This window comes from Temnothorax longispinosus, chromosome 1 (genome assembly GCF_030848805.1).
Source record: "Temnothorax longispinosus isolate EJ_2023e chromosome 1, Tlon_JGU_v1, whole genome shotgun sequence".
NCBI classification, from domain to species: domain Eukaryota; kingdom Metazoa; phylum Arthropoda; class Insecta; order Hymenoptera; family Formicidae; genus Temnothorax; species Temnothorax longispinosus.
Genome location: NC_092358.1, coordinates 24,805,798 through 24,824,390, shown reverse-complemented (window position 1 = coordinate 24,824,390; position 18,593 = coordinate 24,805,798). Strand labels below are relative to the sequence as shown.

Sequence of the window (18,593 nt, the reverse complement as noted above, 5' to 3'; positions counted from 1 at the left end):
CCGCCAGATGGCGCGCCGCGCGGCGTTTCCGTCGTTCCCCGCGGCGCTTCCGTGTGCGGGGCCCCCGTGTGCGTGCGTGAAAATAAAACCCCGGACTCCGGAGCAGAGTGGAAACTCCAAAATGGCGCGACTGCCAAGTGTAAACACCCAGTTTTGATGTCGGTGCGGAGTGTCGTAGCCGTCATACGTCCGCGTCGATATCCCCACGCGTCCCGCGCGCATCGTTTTTTTGTCGCATCGTGGCAACAGGAAATCCCGGCTGAATGTTCACGGTATCCTCGATCGCCCATTCTATTCCAGGTAAATCCAGCCGCGGGTTTTGTTACCGCTCTCGTCCGTCTCTCGGCCTCGAGACGTTCCGCCCGCGTTTCCCCGGTCGACGCGGCCCGAGCCGACGCGACGCGTCGAAACCACGCTTGCTTCCGCGCGTGGAAAACTCGCGACGGATCTCTCCCGAAAAAAAAAGAGAAGGATCGCTCTTTCCTACGATTTTTCCCCCCCGTACGCTCCCGCGTGCACGCGCAATCCAAGCTAGACTACTACGTCCACCTAAATTGCTCCAGTTTTGCCGTGCGGAATTGCGAGGCCGAGCCGTAGAATGAATTCTGTTCGATCAAATTGTAGATAGTGATCTTTCGACCGCCTTCGTATTAGGCGCGATAGAATACATAAAAATCTTGCTGGTGTGGTTAGCGTTGCTGGCTCAATGCTGGCACAGACTGGTAAGAGTTGCAGCAGTAGTTAATAAGCTATTATGAGCGAACCGAATCCTTTCCTGACTCATAACTTTAATCTTAAAAGTTGCAGAAGTTAGAAAGATTGATTACAATAGTTACATATTAATCAACGTTGATGTGACTGGTTATTCGAATCAAGTTGCGTCAGCAATCGTAGTTACCACGTGGTCGTTAATCCTTATATATGAGCGAACCGAATCCTTTCCTGACTCATAACTTTAATCTTAAAAGTTGCAGAAGGTAGAAAGATTGATTACAATAGTTACATATTAATCAACATTGATGTGACTGGCTACTCGAACCATGTTGCGTCAGCAATCGTAGTTGCCACGTGATCGTTAATCCTTATTGCAAGATACGAATTTTCAAGTAGCGTAAATTATATAGAGAATGTCCCGGAGAATTAAATGCAAATTTTAATAGAACGAAGATTTTGAACTTGTTGAGTTCTAGTAATCTTTGAGTATTTTATATCTAAGTCTCTCTCTCTCTCTCTCTCTCTCTCTCTCTCTCTCTCTGAGTGAGCTATAGATAGACTATACTGAAATGTGAATTCTATCCTTAGCGCCTAATAGGCGACAAGAAAAAGCGGGTAATTAGGAACTATTCTGTTTAGCGAATGTTGATTGGTCAATGGTTTTCAATTGTTCTCAAAGAGCACAGCAATAGAAAAGGATGGCTAGTTATAGTTCTCCACCTCTTTCCGTCTCCTTTTTTTTCTAGAGTTGAATTCACATTCCAGTATAGCAGTAATTCACTGATCTAAATTCTGGGCCGCATTCAAATCAAGTCTTGTAAGAAAGTTGTTTATCGTCATACTAATGTATATTGTTTTACATACAGGGAGTGACCCAAGCAAAATGGCACAGAAGCGAGGCTCTGTCCACATAGGGTGAGTCATAATGCATACTTAATTTTGCATGAGATAATTTCTACCAAGTCGTTTAAATGTAACCGTTTAATCAGCCTATAGGTATTTAAATATATCGTATCTTAGATATAAGTCTAAATACACAAATGGAGACTTGGGTATATTTTTCTGAACCAAGATTTGATAATACATTTATTTAGAAGCATATGATACAGAGAAAGGCATTGAATAAAATTTCAAGAAAAAATATTTGTACGCATGACGTTTCGCTTAAAATAATATAAACAATTCTTATATGAAATTTGTCCATGTGCGTTTGCACTTTTCGTATCGAGTCCTCGGATCACGCGAGGGGAGCGAGAGAAAAGATCGTCCGGTAAAGACGTTTGAGACGACGAAAATAGCTGGCTTCGGCGTTAACGATCGCCGGTGAAATTTCGCCGTGTTACCGGTTTACATGCACGGCGAGAACTTGGTGTCGCGCGCTTGATTGACGCAGTTCCGAGAAATGATGCAGCGCCGGGATCAGTTACGGCGTTCGCCACACATAACACAGTAGGCAGTTCTCCGCTACCCCGGCTTTTACAATGCTGCTGCTCGGCCAATATACGCGCTGCGAGAGCGGCCCCGCGCGTTGCGACATCGCTCAAGAAAACGCTTCGTTATCGTAAGCGCCGCGCGCTTACTTTTACCGGCGCGCGGAGTCTTTCTCGAAAACACTTTTCTGCCGCGCGGCTTCGGCACGCGAAGCAGGCACAAATGTCAACCCGCCGTTGTATCAACACACTCCCGCGACCCTCTTATATCGTGAATTTCCGATCTGTCGGACCCGACTGGCACGATCCTTTCGGCGCGATAAGACTGAATACGTCCGCTCTGCTTTCTATATTGCCATTCCCACTCATTCTGATATATACATATGTATATATATTTACTTTTATCAATTTTCACTGTTGCGTGTGTATCGCGTGTAAAGAAATCATTCTAAACATTTACATTTACAATGTCGAAGAATTTAAAGATAATCGGAGAATAATTCCTGGCAGGTTTTAAATAAGAATTCCGAAGATAAACTCTAGACGTTTATTTTCTTTTGCTCCTAGAGTGGTCTCTCATGAGATATTAAGAAGTTCCGGTTCTCCAGTTGCGTCCTTATCCATAAAGAGCGGCAGAACACATCCGAATGAAGAATTTAACTTTAGATACGTGTTAATATACCTAATTTTTGTCACCGAACGAATGTGAGAAGTTGAAAAAAGTCGAGTCAAGGTCCGGTGACAAGATCTTTCGAATTAATCTCGAAAAGGGAGAATCCCGAAACGCCTACTCCGTACTCGCTCGCTCGCTCGCGAGCGGCGACGATGCATCCCGGTTAAAAGTCGTGGCTTCGCAACGGTGGCTGTCCCGGGCTCTCTGGTGGGAGAAGTGATAGTCCTCACTGGGGTATACCGCAGCAGCACATTATGTGGCTATGGTGGAATCAGTCACTAGCGAGTTGTGGGTGGTGGCTAGTCGGCGACCCATCCGTCCGTCCGTCCGTTCGTCCGTCCATACTCACGTCCGTGAAACGTCTTTCCGCGTCACTTCGCCCGCGATCTTCATCGATCGTGATCGAGACCGCGACGCGACGCACGCCGACGCGCCATTATCCGAGAGTGCGCCGCGACGAGAATTTTGGCGCCGAAAATTGGACGCCTGGCCGCGTGTGCCGTCAAACGTTCTCTCGTTTGGCTCTCAGTGAATTAGGCTCATCGTTGAAGAAAAAAATCGATCTTGATTAATCGTAGGATTTTTAACAAACGTAGCTGGAAAAACTTGAAGATTTTGTAAAATATTTGAAAAATGTGAACTATTTTGGTATTGAAAATTAAATATGTGGAGTTCTGTGTTAAATATGAAAAATATCAAGTCATCTGATTGAAAAGGCACGCTTTGATTATCGCCGAATCGCGGCGAGAATTTTAGTCGTAAAATTCTGAGGAAAGATCGACCTCTTTATTGACATATCAGACACTGAACTTTAGACGAGCAAGAAAAGCGTATCACGATAAGGTTTTATTATTGATTTTATTACTCATTAAAGATTTTAAAGAGAAGGAACTCATTCGTTGCTGGTGACCGCGGTGTAACCGAGGAATTTTGTGGCACGGTTTTACGCGGGAATTTGACGCATCCGTGATTTGCGTGCGTTTCTCGTTACGCGAGCTCAGCCGAGTTGATTTCGAACGAGCGACGAGTTCATTTTACGATGCCGGGATCTGAATTTTCGACATCAACTGCGAAGAACAAACGTTTCGGAGACCAGTGATCACCGTTCGCCATATGATTTCCGGTACGACGAGGATTTGAGGGTGCGCGATTAGATTCTCTACAGAATCAGCCATCAAGACTCCACATCCTAAATATATAAATAACGATTTTGGAAAATAATCAAGCAGATTGGTAAAACATCCTGAGGGATAGAAGCCCACGGACGCATCCTGCGAAGCAACAGGAATTCGACAGGATCTAACTCGACAGGATATCGTAACGAAATTGCTCCACAGTCATTTCGTTTCGAAAATAAGCTAATTCGCCTCGCTTAACTTGCGAATCGATCGAATGGCTTTGAACGGAATTCTTCGGGACAAGTGATCGCGACGCGCGCGAACCGCTTCAGCGATGGCCGTCGCTCTGAGGAAATCGCGAGACGAGGGAAAGATTAGCGCGATTGTCCCGTGGATCGTACGCGACAGTGCGACGAAAGGAACGTGCAGAATTCGGCGCGAGTGCAACGACGGCCCGACGAGATCGAGAGTCTCGTGACGTTCTCGGATTCGCGATCAAGTTCTGGGAACCCGGGGGACCCATCAGAGGACTTTTCTCCGGGAGTGAGTACCGCTCTCGTCGGCTACTGGAAGAGCGGAAAAGAAACAAACAATAGTTTATAGAGCGTAGGCGGGCAAATTTGTTATTGGCAAGCGAATAGAGCTCACCTCGTGAAAGTGGCCGATTTGACGCTTTCCAAAATCGAAATCACCGCCGCGCCGGAGGCGCACTTCCGTAACGAGCTTCTTTTGCTTCTCCCGTACTTTCTTTCTTGGTCGATTAATCGTGCCGTCGCGTTGACTAGCGAAACACGAGGAGTTTATCTATTAGAGAGAAGCGACTTTTATTCGAATTGCGAAATCCGCCGTGCGGGAAAGAAGGTCGCTCATTTGCAGCGGCACATCCTCATGCGCCAACTTCGAGGATTCTTCATGATACTCCCACGGAGTAGATGAAAGCAACGGAACCAAAATTATATTTTGTGCGCACATCAAGAAGAGGGACATATCGGAAAACGTCGGACCTTCTCAGTCGCAGATAAAGACAATTCCGGGGGGGCCAATCCCAGATAAAGCTCCCGTTTTCGCTTATCTTTGTCTTCGTCGAAAGATTGCCATACAATTCGTGGACCAAGCGTACGCAGTCTCGAATGATTAATCTTTAATGGAAATTTCCATTATCTGGTAGAAACAAACACATATTTCTCTCGTCAATTATTATGTTAGAATAAATTTTCGAAGTGCGCAGATAAAATAAGCGAATATCAAATGATTAAAGTATAATTTATTAAAATATACCATCGCGCGCTCTTTTCAAGATCGGTGAAGAAGTACACGAGCGAACGTGAGTAGAATTTAGATACAAAGGCCTTCGAAACTGTGGAGCCTTCGAAACTCTTGAAGTATCCCCGGCTAACGCTGAAGAGGGAAACGCGAAGTACAAAACTGCTTGGTAGACCGATGGTAGATCTACATCTTGCTCCGGGTAACGAGATGACAAGATAATTCGGTGGAAGGCGAGCGCAACATAGTCGAACGAGTTTCTGTATCAGGAACCTCGAAATCGTGCACTCGAGCTATTAAACCGTCAAGATGTTTTCTTTTTTATTTCACGAAGACCGAAGCGCAACATGACGAGATGCGATCAAGGGACGAGGGTGAAAACTACGTTTTATCGCGAATTTCTTCGTGCGATCGGGGTTAGAAGAATGTGACGTACTTGGCGCATATTCCGCCAATTCGAAGACTGTGTATAATGAACTGATAACAAGGATAGAGTACGGATACGGATGCTGTGCGGAAGCTGTGAATGAAAGCACCTTGCGTGGACGAATTATCTACTGTGTCAGAATAATTTATCGTGCGATAAGTTTTTGGGGAAATTTCTAACAGATGGAAGTGTATTGTGGTAACGTGCGATTTTCGCGAGTCCTCTCGGGACTCGAAACAAATATGTTTGAGTATGTGTGTACATATATATGTGTGTGTCTTTAAGAAGCGAGCACCAATCTGGTGCGACAGAGTCGTTACCGAATAGTTCGAGAGTTAATAAGCCTTGTGCTGTGTGAATATAAATAAATAAATTCGCGAGGTTAACGATTATTCTCCAAAATTCCATACTTTCTTCTCGTCCTAAATCCGACAATATAAATTTCATTAAATGTACAAAAGTGCGATAATCTCGGCGCGATAAGACGACAAGTTGATAATTTAAGAATAATGTGTGATTAACTTGACAATGGACGCAACCATACGATTATTTTTATGAGGAGATACAAAAGTACATCGGTGAATAATCGCGAGGTAACATGGACGATTCGGTAATGCCGGTAATTTAAGCGCGATTCGATAACGATACGAAGAGCGTGCAACGACGATCTCCGTGAAACTGCGATAGTGCGCCGACGAGTAATCTGCAGCGGCGATATGGAGTGTTAACTCGCTGGGTGACGCCTCCGCGAGAGAGTGATACACGTTTTATTCTCCGATAATCGAGTTGGCTATAGCAAGAAAAAACCGCCAAAATAGAGTATCCCGGTAGCAGCGGCATGTACGGGGGCGGGTCGGCGGGCAGCGCGGGCTACGGGGTCGGTCTCGGACCGGGCCCCTCGCATTACGCGGCCCCCTCCGCCACGGTGGGGGGCTACCAGTTAGGCCCGCCACCGCCGCCGCCGCCGCCCCCGCCCGTCTGTCCCGTCACCACAGGAAGTCAACTTCTGTCTTACGGGCCCGACCTATCGCCCCATCACATCCAGCAGGCCCAGCCGGAGTCGAAAAGACGGAGGTAAAAGGGCACCGTTATTTCGTCGTTATATTTTTTTTTTCTCTCTCTCTCTTTGGGACATGCACATTTCTGCGCGCATAGTGAATTTTTTAATTTACATTTTCCGTGATATTTTATCTGTAAAAATATGCACTGGGGTCGGATAGATTATTACTCGCATTGTTTCTTTTTAAATCTTTCAATATACTGCGTTTTATATACACACATAAACATACGATATGAAAATACTTTTTACAGCGTGGTTATCGGCTTGATAATTTTTATGACGTTTATCTCTATCGTGCTTTACGTGAGTCCCTCGATTGCGGCGAAACTTTCGTGAATATAGATTCTAAGGCGTACAAACTCTCAGCCGTCTTAATTACCCGCCTTCAATTAGCGCTCGCTACATTGCAATTCATCAGCCGACGAGTCATTCTGACATGATGCCAACAATTCGCAGAATGCGCTTGTTTCGCGATTGCGCGGAAGAAAAAAAAAAGAAAAACAGAGAGAAAGGAGCGTAGCAACCACCTTTGAATTGAGATAGCTCGATTATCGACAAATTTCGGCGTAAAAGGTGGCATAAAAAGCGAAGTATTTATCGGTTAAAAAATTCTGAAAAGAGATGCTGGACTACATCTTCAATGATATTACTATCGATTAATATATTCTAAAATAAATGAAGCAAAATTAAGATTATAAAATTGGTATCCAAAAATAAATTAATTAATTTGAACGAGGACTTTCGCTAAAATCAGTATCGTGTTTACAGTATTATTTAATATATTGTAGTTGTATAAAAATTCACATTTGCAAAGAGATGCAATCTATTAAAAATTAAAACCAAATCTAAAATGTTGACCACACAGAAATGCGTTAAAAATGTAAGTATAGCTTTACGTCGCGTAATTTTATTCCATGCCCGTCATCGTCGCGTATTATTGTTGGTCTTTATACGGAATGTTATTGCAGAATCAGCAAGTTTTCATCCGCATCAGCACGTCGACGGACAGCTCGCGTAACGATTTTGTTTTTCGCTGCAACTTAACTGGCTGGATATTTCAATACATACATACATCGAATATGACGTATATAGGAAAAAATTCGACGTACAATCATTTCCATGCACAAAAACTTGCACGTTACAGTTACTGATTACGATATCTTTCTCATTTTTTTTCTTAAATTTATCTTTTATTTGCTTTCAGATAAGATTCAATTGTGCTAACTATTTTTTTCGCACTTCACCGATATGACGTGCCGACTATATTTTTCTGCGTATTCTAGTCTGACAATAAGCCGTAACTTTCCATTCGCGCGTTTTCCGTTTAGGAGCGCGTCCGTGCTTCGGTATTTCTGCGATGGGGTGAAAGGTCGATCTATCGAAAATAGCAGCCGACCCCGCTCTGGGGTGAAACGAGTGCGAAGGGGAGCGTTTTTCCCCTTCTCTCCCATTCAGCCATTATATCTCCGCCTCACTTTCGACGAACCCGACGCAGTCACGCGCCATTGATCCCAGCTTCGTCTCTTAGCGGTCGGACGTACGCGTGTCACGATATTCCTGGCCGTTTCGCTGGCAGCTTTGGACTTGCAACATTGCTGTCCGATTCAATCGCGCGGCGACGATTCGCGCGGACTCGAGGATCCGTGGCATGGATGTTTACTCACTTGTTGCTCTCCCTCCGGGGAGATGTGCGGCCAAAGTGAGAATTTTCAATAGATTCACACCTCGTTCTCTCACGACTCGATCTGAATTATTTTATTAGATATCGAACCGACGTTGAATTTTTCTTAGAGACCGAGGCATAAGAATTCACGAAAAACACGAAGGCAAACGGTTTGGTAGACTCTAGCTGTTGTAGACAGTCCTTGTTTTTTAGAATTAAAGCAACTGTATTAAACTGTCAAATGTGATATTCTGAAGAGTATATTAGTAATATGATTTGTGTAATTAAAAAGACAACATAATCATATACACTTTTTTATACAATTTTATACAATGAGAGATAATCTTTCTTTTTAGCTTCTTGATAGTATTTTCAATGAAGAAAACGTTCTACAATAAAGTAACACGATACGACCGAGGTGTCTTGCTTCCTCGCTTGTGCCAGGCTCGAACTGCATTTTTAAATCGAACTCGCGTCGCTCCGTTTCCCTGCGATGTATTCCACACAAAGACACGTGTATCTTGTATAAAAAAAACTTTTCGCGCGCGCGGCCTTGAATGAAGCGATACTTGGGGTACAGTCATCGAAACAACGATAACGATAATCTCTCGGAACCATAACGAAACTCGTGGCGAGACGATATTACGAGAAGGATACTCATAATTATAGTCCTAGGCACGTGCGGCGCGATAAGCCCAGATATCTAAAAATATGTATTAACAAAAATGCCGTCGCGCGATAGGTGCGAATTTTATCGACAATTGCGATGAAAGTTTTTACACCGTCGCCGATAAATTTTATTGACCAGATAAAACGGGATTATTTGGCGAGATTAAAAAACTTCGGTCTGTATTAAGTACCACGTTTGCCGAAGAACAGTAGCGCATCGGGAGTTTTTATACGATGCAAATGTAATCCAAATAGCATTCGCATAATTAGAACGTACGTTAAAATGATTACTGCGCGCAATTAACGTCGAACAACAACAGAGAGGGCGTGCATTTAATACGTGTATCCTTGCACGCACACGCCATGCAAAACAGAGTACCTACGTTTACGGGCGCACGGACAGCTCTGAATCTCAAACCGTGAAGGACAAACAAAGGAGCACTCGGCTTTTCATAAAGATGTTATTCAAGTTATATATTAAAAGTTAATTATAAAACAATGAATAAAATAATATATATAGCTTTCTGTTCTCTTCAATAATATTCTTGATTAAAGTAACAGAAGGATTCTTCCGTTATATATGTAATCAATAATCGTTCTTTATTTTGTTCTTTGAATATTTTTTTTTATCACATTTTCAAGAGAATAAAACTCAAAGAGGTAAAAATGATAACTGTCAATGAAAAGAAATCTCTAACGGATATAATTAAAAATTGATATGCATGCGATTTTTTTTGTCGATCAAGCACCGCTGCCGCACGCCACGCGCTGCTGTTACAAAAGCGAAAGAATTCTCGCGACGCGGACGGGCGGCGCGCGGCCTTATTTCCGCGAACGCTAATGAGGTGTTACGCAGCAGCAGCAGCAGCAGCAGCGTTGCTGTGCGTTCTCGATTTGCTCGTCGTCCTCGTGCAGCTTGCAGCCGCGTGGTGCGACGCATCGTTCGCCACGGAGCAAACAAACTATCGTCGATTGCAGAAGCGCGCGAATTAATGCGAGGAGCTTAGCGCCGCGTCGCGCGTGCGGATGGTGCACTCACGTGCGGGCGCAGGCACGCGGCAAAACCCGCTCGTCGCGGAATTCGTCACGTAGCGGAGATTTGCGGCCGGCCCGGTCCAACGCAAATCCACGTGACCGATTACCAGATCATTACGTTACGCAATAACATCGTTTCCCCGAATCCCGCTGCCTTGCCCGGCAAACTCGGCAAGTGGGCGAGTTTCGTCGTGAAAAAAAGAAGACGCCGGACACTGCTGGCATGCAGAATTATCCGGAAAAAAATTGAAACATTGTCCATTAATGAGAGGGAAATATGAGCTTTTATCACTTATTTTATTATAATTTTAGGACTCTGATATTTAGTTTGAAAAATCGCAGCGTTGTGGAAAGAATTCTGACGTTCGTTCGACTTTTAGTTAACACAAATCTAATCGACCGATTATCGACGTCAGCATGTGACGGAGAGAAGAACAAGCGAGCGTACAAATCGCTTGGCCGTGATTATCGGCGTCATATTCGTTCTCGTGTGCGCGGGCACGATATTTTTCCGCACGCTTCTGCCGCAGAGGAGTCGTTGAACCGGATGGCTTGACGCCGAGGAAAGTGTGTTACGAGATTGAAGCGCGCGTATTATTTTCATTCATAATTAAGACCCTGTTAGTAACGCTCCGTACGCGCGGGCCGCGATGCATATTTATGTCATACACGATCGACATGCATCTGGACGCGCGCACGCCGTTGAATGGGGAATCACAAAAGGTAAAAATAAAACAAACTGACAGCAAGTTGAAGTTCTTCGTTTTTCGCCATCAAAATTATCGTAACAGAAACTAATCTCTCAACATTCAATATTTCTTTTATTTCTCTACTTTACTTATTAGACATAAATTAAAAATACAAATATAAAATTATAAAATTATGAGATCATAAAATTATGTGAAATAAAACTTGAATAAATATGATATATCTAGTTTCCCTATTAGACATAAAATAAAAATAAAATATGAGACATCGTAAAATTATATGGAATAAAACTTAGATCTCTTTTTGTTGCTTTTTCTCTTGTGTTATTATTTATTATTTTGTTATTTAATATTTGAGAAATTTGTAAATTATTATAGAAATACGAACCGTTAAAAATAACGCGAAAAAAAAAGAAATATCCAGAACGGAAGGAAGGCGAATAGAAGCAGTCAGTTGTACATTGCTGTTTGTTATACGCATATAGAAGTACTAAACGGCGTGCGCAATTAAAGTCCATTTCTCGTTTCCTCTTCCTTGTGTGTCGATTCGCGTGACTTTCCGCTCTAGGCAAACCAACCCGCCTTAGACAATAAGGATTTTCTCAGGCGTGAAAACGGTCGAGTTTCTGATCCGTTCCGTGCCGGCGTGCGATGGGACAAAATCGAACGAATCTCGATGTCTATCGGCATCTATGTCGCCCGATGAAGTAAATACTTGGAAACTTTGCGAATTAATACAAAAAAAATAACACTACAGTCCCTTAAAATCGAAATTACACAGAAAACATGATGTACTGAATTTATGAAGGGTTTACATATTATTATTAGCGTAAAAAATAATACCGAGAAACTTTTCGCGGCTCGCGTCTAGTTTCCTAGATTTCGGTACGAACCGTGGCTCGTGGAACGGAGAACTTTCGGCGTGCGCGAATACTCCAAATCCGTGGCTCGCGGACTTGCGTAACCGAATTAAGGATTTTGTAAATACTGTAAATTTAGACCGTGTAAATATACTATAGATTTAAAGACAATTTCTTGCATTAAGCCCTTCTCACGCGCCTCATCTCCGATTCCTTCCACCGCTCGCGCACAGACAGCAAGATGCGATACCGCGGCAATCTATGATCTATATAGAGATCGCTAAGTTTGCGGGTCTGTAATATCACGAATTTGTAATATCAAGATATTGAGGATCACAGAAATGCAGGGATTTATCGTGTCAAGGATACATATGGTATTGAGAATCTATGATAATATTCAGGATACGATGTAACAATGAATACAAGGCTGTATAGATATCAATCTCTGATATCAAGAATCTACGTCGACAGAATATTGCGTGTGTAACAAAAGTAACAAAGAAGCATGTGTATATAGCAAAGAAACTTGAAATTGCCCAATAGAGAGCCAAACTTATCAACAAAATCAGTGTACATAAGAGAGAAATCTTATTAAAAATTACGCGATAAATGAAATTTTATTGAAAGATTAAATTTTCTTTCATAGAAGGTTCACATTTAATCTGAAATAATCAAATTACTTCGCGCGTTCATCAATGACTCATTAAATTCATTTCCGTATATACGAATTCCCGATAAATATATAAATGTATAACAATATATTTCTCCCCCGAGATCGAATCGATCACGTAATGCCTCGGGCATTCAGATCGCCTCGGCGCCGACGAACGTCCAACGATGGTGCGTCTCATAGCGCCGATCGGCTATCTAACGCCTAAGCGGCTGGGTGACGTAATTTTTTCATTACGAGAACGGTAATGCCGGCGGCCAGGCTTGCATATTAAGGCGAAAACAGCGTGGCCATTGGTGGGCCTCGCGCACTACCGCCGGAGCGAGGGGCGGTCCATCGTTCTTCGACTCCGCGACTCTTATCCGTTCTCCAGCGACCTTATTGGTCACCACCTCCTCGATCGCTCCTGCCGACCCTCGTCGTCGCCGATCACCGTGACGATTTTCCACGGCCCGCGATCGATCTCAGGATGCATCGCACTACTGAGATCTTCCTCTTCTTCCCTTATTTTTCTCTTCCGTTTTTTTGCTCGCTAAAAATCGTCCGGCGATCCTTCTCTGAATTAAACGCGTGAAACTCAGACAGATTTGTAAAATAAACGAAAATGATTCTTCCGTGTTTTCTGTTTCCATTGATATACATTCGAGTTTATGGCCATGCAAAATTGAGAAAAATAACACGATTGAAGTACGTATTTTATGGAAATTTTTATGCAAATTTTATCTCTTGTAACTGAAATTATGACTTGTATTATCTTAACAATTTAATTAATAGATATTTAATTAACAGATGCTTAGATATTAAGCATCTAATATCATCTTGCCTTTCTGTACCAAATAGAGTACTTTCTCTTTCTTAGGAGGTACTTGGATATACATTTGGCGTCGTGTAAAAAGAGTAGTTGTAATACGTGAACCTTACTTAAGGAACGACGAACGTAAATGCAAAAGTACGATCGTGGACGAAAGAAGGTTGGGATAGAGGGAGACGACAGGGTCAAGTCGTGACTTTGGCGCCATACGGAAAAATGCAAAAAGGTGCCACCGTAAACTGGACACGTCACACGAATTCCTCTTCTTTTTCTTCTTCGCAAGAGTATCGTATTTTTTTTCTGGCTCTTTAAGAAGAAAGGTGCAAAACTGCCGACAGAACTCAGAAACACGTGCATCTTTATGATGATCAGTGTCCGTCAACTTTTTTTTAATAATGTGAATTTTTTTAATGTAACGCATGTATCTTTTTACGATTAATAATTAATATGAGAATTTAAGTAAAACTTGTGTTTTTGATTGAAATAACTAAGATATAAATAAATTCATAATTATAAAAAATTTAGCAGAAACTTCGCTTATTTAGCATAATTGAAAAACATCTATTTAACTACAATAATATTAGTCAGTGCGATAATTCGAAATGTTTTTATTTTTGGTTATAAAATATTTTTTTACTTTTAAGTAAATAATTATTGGTTCAAAATGTCGATCTTATTTATTAAATATTTCATAAATATTCATGCTGTTATTATCGAATTGTAAACGTTTATTATCAGATAATATTGTTCGCCGCTATTAAATAATTATGTTCAATCACATATTATAAAGTCGCATATATTCGAATTAAATACACTCATATCTTCTAATTATCAATTGGGAAAAATAGCAGACATCACATTTCGTCATATATGACAAACAGCTTGAACATTCGCGGGCTATCGTCTCGCTAAATTATCAATTCTTTATAAACGGAAATGCATCGTATCCGCGTATGCGCGTATTGCAATAGCGGGTACATGTGTCCGCTCTCTCGAGCGACGGTTCGTTATTCCCGCGCAACACGGCTACATTAAAAAGACACAACAGTTTACGACGGTATATACCGATAGCGGAGATAACGATCGCCGCGTACACCTAAGTATCGGCGCTTTTGTTCCCACGGTTTTCGCGACGTATACAAATTATCGGGCGTTCCGAGGCGCGTAAACAGGGAAATAGAGCGGGGGGGGCTGCCCTGACCCCCTCGATCGCGTTACGGGGTCTACTTATAATGCACGTGGAGAACATGAAACGAGAGAGAAAGAGAGAGAGAGAGAGAGAGAGAGAGAGAGAGAGCAACCCTTTCACCGTAACTGTGCATTGCGTCTGTGTCCAGTTCTTCAATCGGCGCCGCCGAAATTCCGAACTGGACTGCCCAAATCGCCTTCGTGTCAAAGGTCAAACTACCGTAATGGCAGAACGGCGTCAAAGCCGCGTATCTTCTCTCTCGGATTTGCATCCAATCTCAGGAATGCATTCGCCGACGTGAATGCAGATTTAAATTTATTTAATCATTTTTTAATTTCCCCCTCAAAAAAGGTTTAGTTGAAATAAATCGAAAGATTACGATTTAACGCATTGCTTGCCCTGCTGAAGCTTTATTTAACAATGTAATTTCATTATATACATATCAAAATAATTCCATAATTATATTCTTACTCTTGTAAAATTACAGAGAAAGAAACGTGCTGAAGTTAGTGGCAAGAGTTTTTCTGGCCGAGAATTGCTCTCCTCGCAATTGTAGAGGAGTAATTGGTGGAATTTTCTGATTAGCAATCATTAATATTATACATGTTTATCGATATAACATGCAATCATAGAATATGTTGAACATGACATTTAATTATAAATTAATACTTGCATTACGCTCCGTAAAAGAGAATACATGTCAAATATCTATATATTACAAACTAATATCTGACAGTATAATAATCATATCATAAATAACAGTACCCTTTCGTAAAGGTTAAATAAGGAATTGACGCAATCTTAATCGCGATTTAATCGTAATTAAGCTAAACCGTTTTGATAAAATAAAATCAATCCTTTTTTTCACAATTTTTAAGTTGCAATTATATTTTTGAGATTATTTTAATAGCGTGTATATAGACATTAGGTATTGAAAAACTGTACTCTCCTCGTTCGTCGTAAATAAATCCCGTAGCGAATAGAGTCGCTAAGCCTACCGCGCGCGATTTTCTATTTGTGAAACACCTATTAAGTCGACGTGATATTGCGCTGCGCATCATTATGCGCTTCATACATCTCCCTGTCACACATTTATCTCTCTCTCACCTTCGGCTGCCTTTTTCCCCCATAATTTTCACTTTATCGTTGCTCTACCTCGGATACTTTTCTCGCTCCAGGACAGGGGCAGGGGGGGTCGAAATTTATAGCTTTATTTTCCTCATATTCGCTTATAAGCGAATGATGTAAGCCAAGGATTTTGTACACAGCGGATGTGGATTGAATTAAAGCAACACCTGGTACGTAGAATCGACGTACCTCATTTAGAGAGAGAGCTGATGGAAATATTATAAATTTGAATGCAATTGAAAAATAACGAACGAGATATCTAAGATAGGTATCTTGGGCCGGTATTCATAGTCTTCAAGATCGTCTTAAGTAATGTCTTAAAACGCTAATACGGCTCTGTGATTGGTTCATGACATCTTAAGATTGAACTTAAGACAATTTTAAATAACTATGAATACCGGCCTTGGATGCGGAAATAGTTTCACTCTTCAATCGTAGCGACTGTTCACGATCGATTTGCGTACGCGACCATTTCTTTTTTCTTCTAAAACTTCAACCCTGAGGCTTTGCCCGCCCGCCGCGAATACCTCTCGACGTCGTCGACTTCATCGCTTGCGAAGCACGCATACGCGTCCGTTAAGTCGACGTAATACCGCGGGGCGCATCATTATGTACTCCATAAGTCTCCGCGACTCCCCCTCTCCTTCTCTTTTCTCTCCCTCTCTCTCTTTCTCTCCATTCGTCTCGCTCTCTCGCGAGGAGGAAAAGGAGCAGGAAAAAAGGAACGCGGAGAACGTGGGGACGAAGGGAACCGAGAAGGTTCCCGCGCAGGAAGATGACGGAGAGGGAGACGGAGGAGCAAGGGGGGCTCTCCCTCAAAGCCTCCTCGCGCTTGCGATACCCGGATACACTCACTGCCGGGCCCTACACCATCCCTACCTCGGATCCGTTGGGTCCTATGGACTTTGCGACGGGGAAACGAAAGAGGGGGGGAGGGGACGTAGAGAGGCCGTACACCGTCTCTTCAACGCGACGTTCACCGGTGAGCGAGCCTCGCGGAGGGGCACGAGCGGGGTACGGGCGGGATAGGGCGAAGCAGAGGAACGGTGGGTGGAGGGGCGCCGGTAAGTAAAGGGGTCTCGCTTTTTCGCTCAGGGTCAGAATCGTACATCACCCGCGCGGGCGCTGTGCAATACAAGACTGACGATCGGCCGGATTTCTGCGCGCGAGCGTGGAGCTCTCTGCTCTCGCAATAAGAGCATAATTTTCTATCGCGTTCGGTAGAGACGACGGTACACACGCTCTCCTACACCGGTAATGAGACGATTGGTGACGGATTTATCGATCCCCGATTTATCTATCTCCGTCCCTCTCACCGTCCTCCGAAAGCGAGGACTCGTAAACGCTCTCGCTCCCGGGTTTCTTCGGCGAATTCAAAGCGCGATATCGACGTGATAATCGCGCGCTTATTTAAATCTTTTCAGAGATTAAATATACATGTACATAGAATCTGATGAATAATTAATTAATTAATTGTTATTGTATGTTTATATTATATCGTATATTTGTATTATAATCGTCAGTTCGTATGGAACTGACGATACGGATTAAGAGAGATATCTGGAATTTCTTTACGTGATTTCTTTACATCAGATAACTGAATGATAATCAGCTGTTATCCTTCTATCTGAGAGATCTTGTTATGATAACAATGGCCAAAAATAGCTTTATATTATGGAACTTACGATTGCGAATTGAAAGAGATATATATCTGGAATTTCTTCGTGTAATATGTCATATGACTGAATGATAACCGATTGTTGCTCTTCTTTCCGAAAGATCTTGTTAATGATCATAATGATCCAACGATATAACTTGAATGGAAAAGCCGGTCGAATGAATGAGTGTGAATATCGCGCATGAGATTCTCGTCGTCGCTTACTGTTACGGGCGCTCCAGATTTAAGGGGGGAGAAAGGCCGGCGACGATCCTACCGTTGACCAATTTTGGAACGTACGGTCACGTTTGGCAGTCCGGAAGCGATTACACTTTACGTATCGGTGACGCGACGCACGCGGAATTTCTATTATTCGTTCCTTTCGGGTGCTGAACTCGGCTATCGACAGCCATTTGTCCTTAACGGATTGGTACCTATAGAATATATTCTTTTACCGTTCATTTAACTTAATCTGCTTTCAAATATCAGTGATTATCACGTGGACGATTACGAATGGACAGCGTTCCATGGAATGTTTAAATGACAATGAAATGAAGTCGAAATGATTGACGAATTATTTATAAGCGATTATTAAAATAATCAATGCCATAACATTCAATAAGAATCATTCAATGAGTCGAAGATTCATAATTACGACTGATAATTAACGTATTTTTTTATTTATTTTATAGATCTGACGAGGATGATCCGAGTGGTTGTAAATATAGAAGATTAGACGATGACAATGTACAGGACAAGGAGAGATTTGCCAGGTAAGTGTTTAGGCCTAATTCAATAATATTGATATATTCAAAGGTTTTCGAATACTTTTTGACATGTTATGCACAACCAAATTTGATATAATTTCATCTCTTTTGATTCACCGCGATATCGTTATTTTGTTTAATATTTGATGTAAATAGTGTGAATAACAAGGAAACGCGCGAGAATTTTTATAATCAATGGAAGTTCCGACTAATATTGTAACAATTCGAACGTTATAATAATATTTCCATCGAACAACTATACGTTTCCGCCATTCGATCCACTTATTTTCGATCCACTTTGCAATTTCGTCGTGCCATTTTCAAGCCAACTAAACCCGATTACATTATTCGGACACTTACGAAAATTACCTTCCAAGACACTTTTCTCTCTCTCTCTTCGGCATTTGTTAATTCGCCTCACGAAACCGCGGCTCAATATGTTTCACCGGTACACCCTGTACATACGCCTTCTTCAAGTACGAGAAGGTACATACATACCTACATGATACCGGGCAATGTGAGGAGCCGATAGCGGAATGGGAAGCCCTCGAGGCTGCTCCAGCGTGGGAACATAAGGTACTTATACGCGCGCCGGAGTGCGCGTCCTTCAAGTCCGTGTACAACGAAAGAGACACGGTATACTTTGATTCCCTTCCGAGATATTTCGGCTGGCACGGGCATTAAATTCGCCGGACAAAAGCCGGAAAATAATGTACAACGTGAGACGCATAACTTACGTATAAAATATGGCT

At 42.4% G+C, this 18,593-nt stretch overlaps 1 protein-coding gene across 6 annotated transcripts in view; it reads left to right on the top strand.

The window, feature by feature from the left end:
• The first annotated feature begins 42 nt into the window (after positions 1-42).
• The window catches only part of Tgo (Aryl hydrocarbon receptor nuclear translocator homolog tgo), a 36,818-nt gene continuing 18,267 nt past the window's right edge, over positions 43-18,593 (top strand). For 2 of the 6 annotated variants that reach the window (XM_071790620.1, XM_071790605.1), the window contains exons 1-2: positions 4,138-6,699; positions 17,767-17,847. In XM_071790620.1, coding sequence (XP_071646721.1) covers positions 6,464-6,699; positions 17,767-17,847 — 317 coding nt within the window. In that variant the 5' untranslated portion in view covers positions 4,138-6,463. Of the gene's footprint in view, positions 301-1,580; positions 1,630-4,131; positions 6,700-17,766; positions 17,848-18,593 lie in introns of those variants that run through there. The other 4 variants (XM_071790623.1, XM_071790600.1, XM_071790590.1 and 1 more) reach the window with 4 other exon arrangements.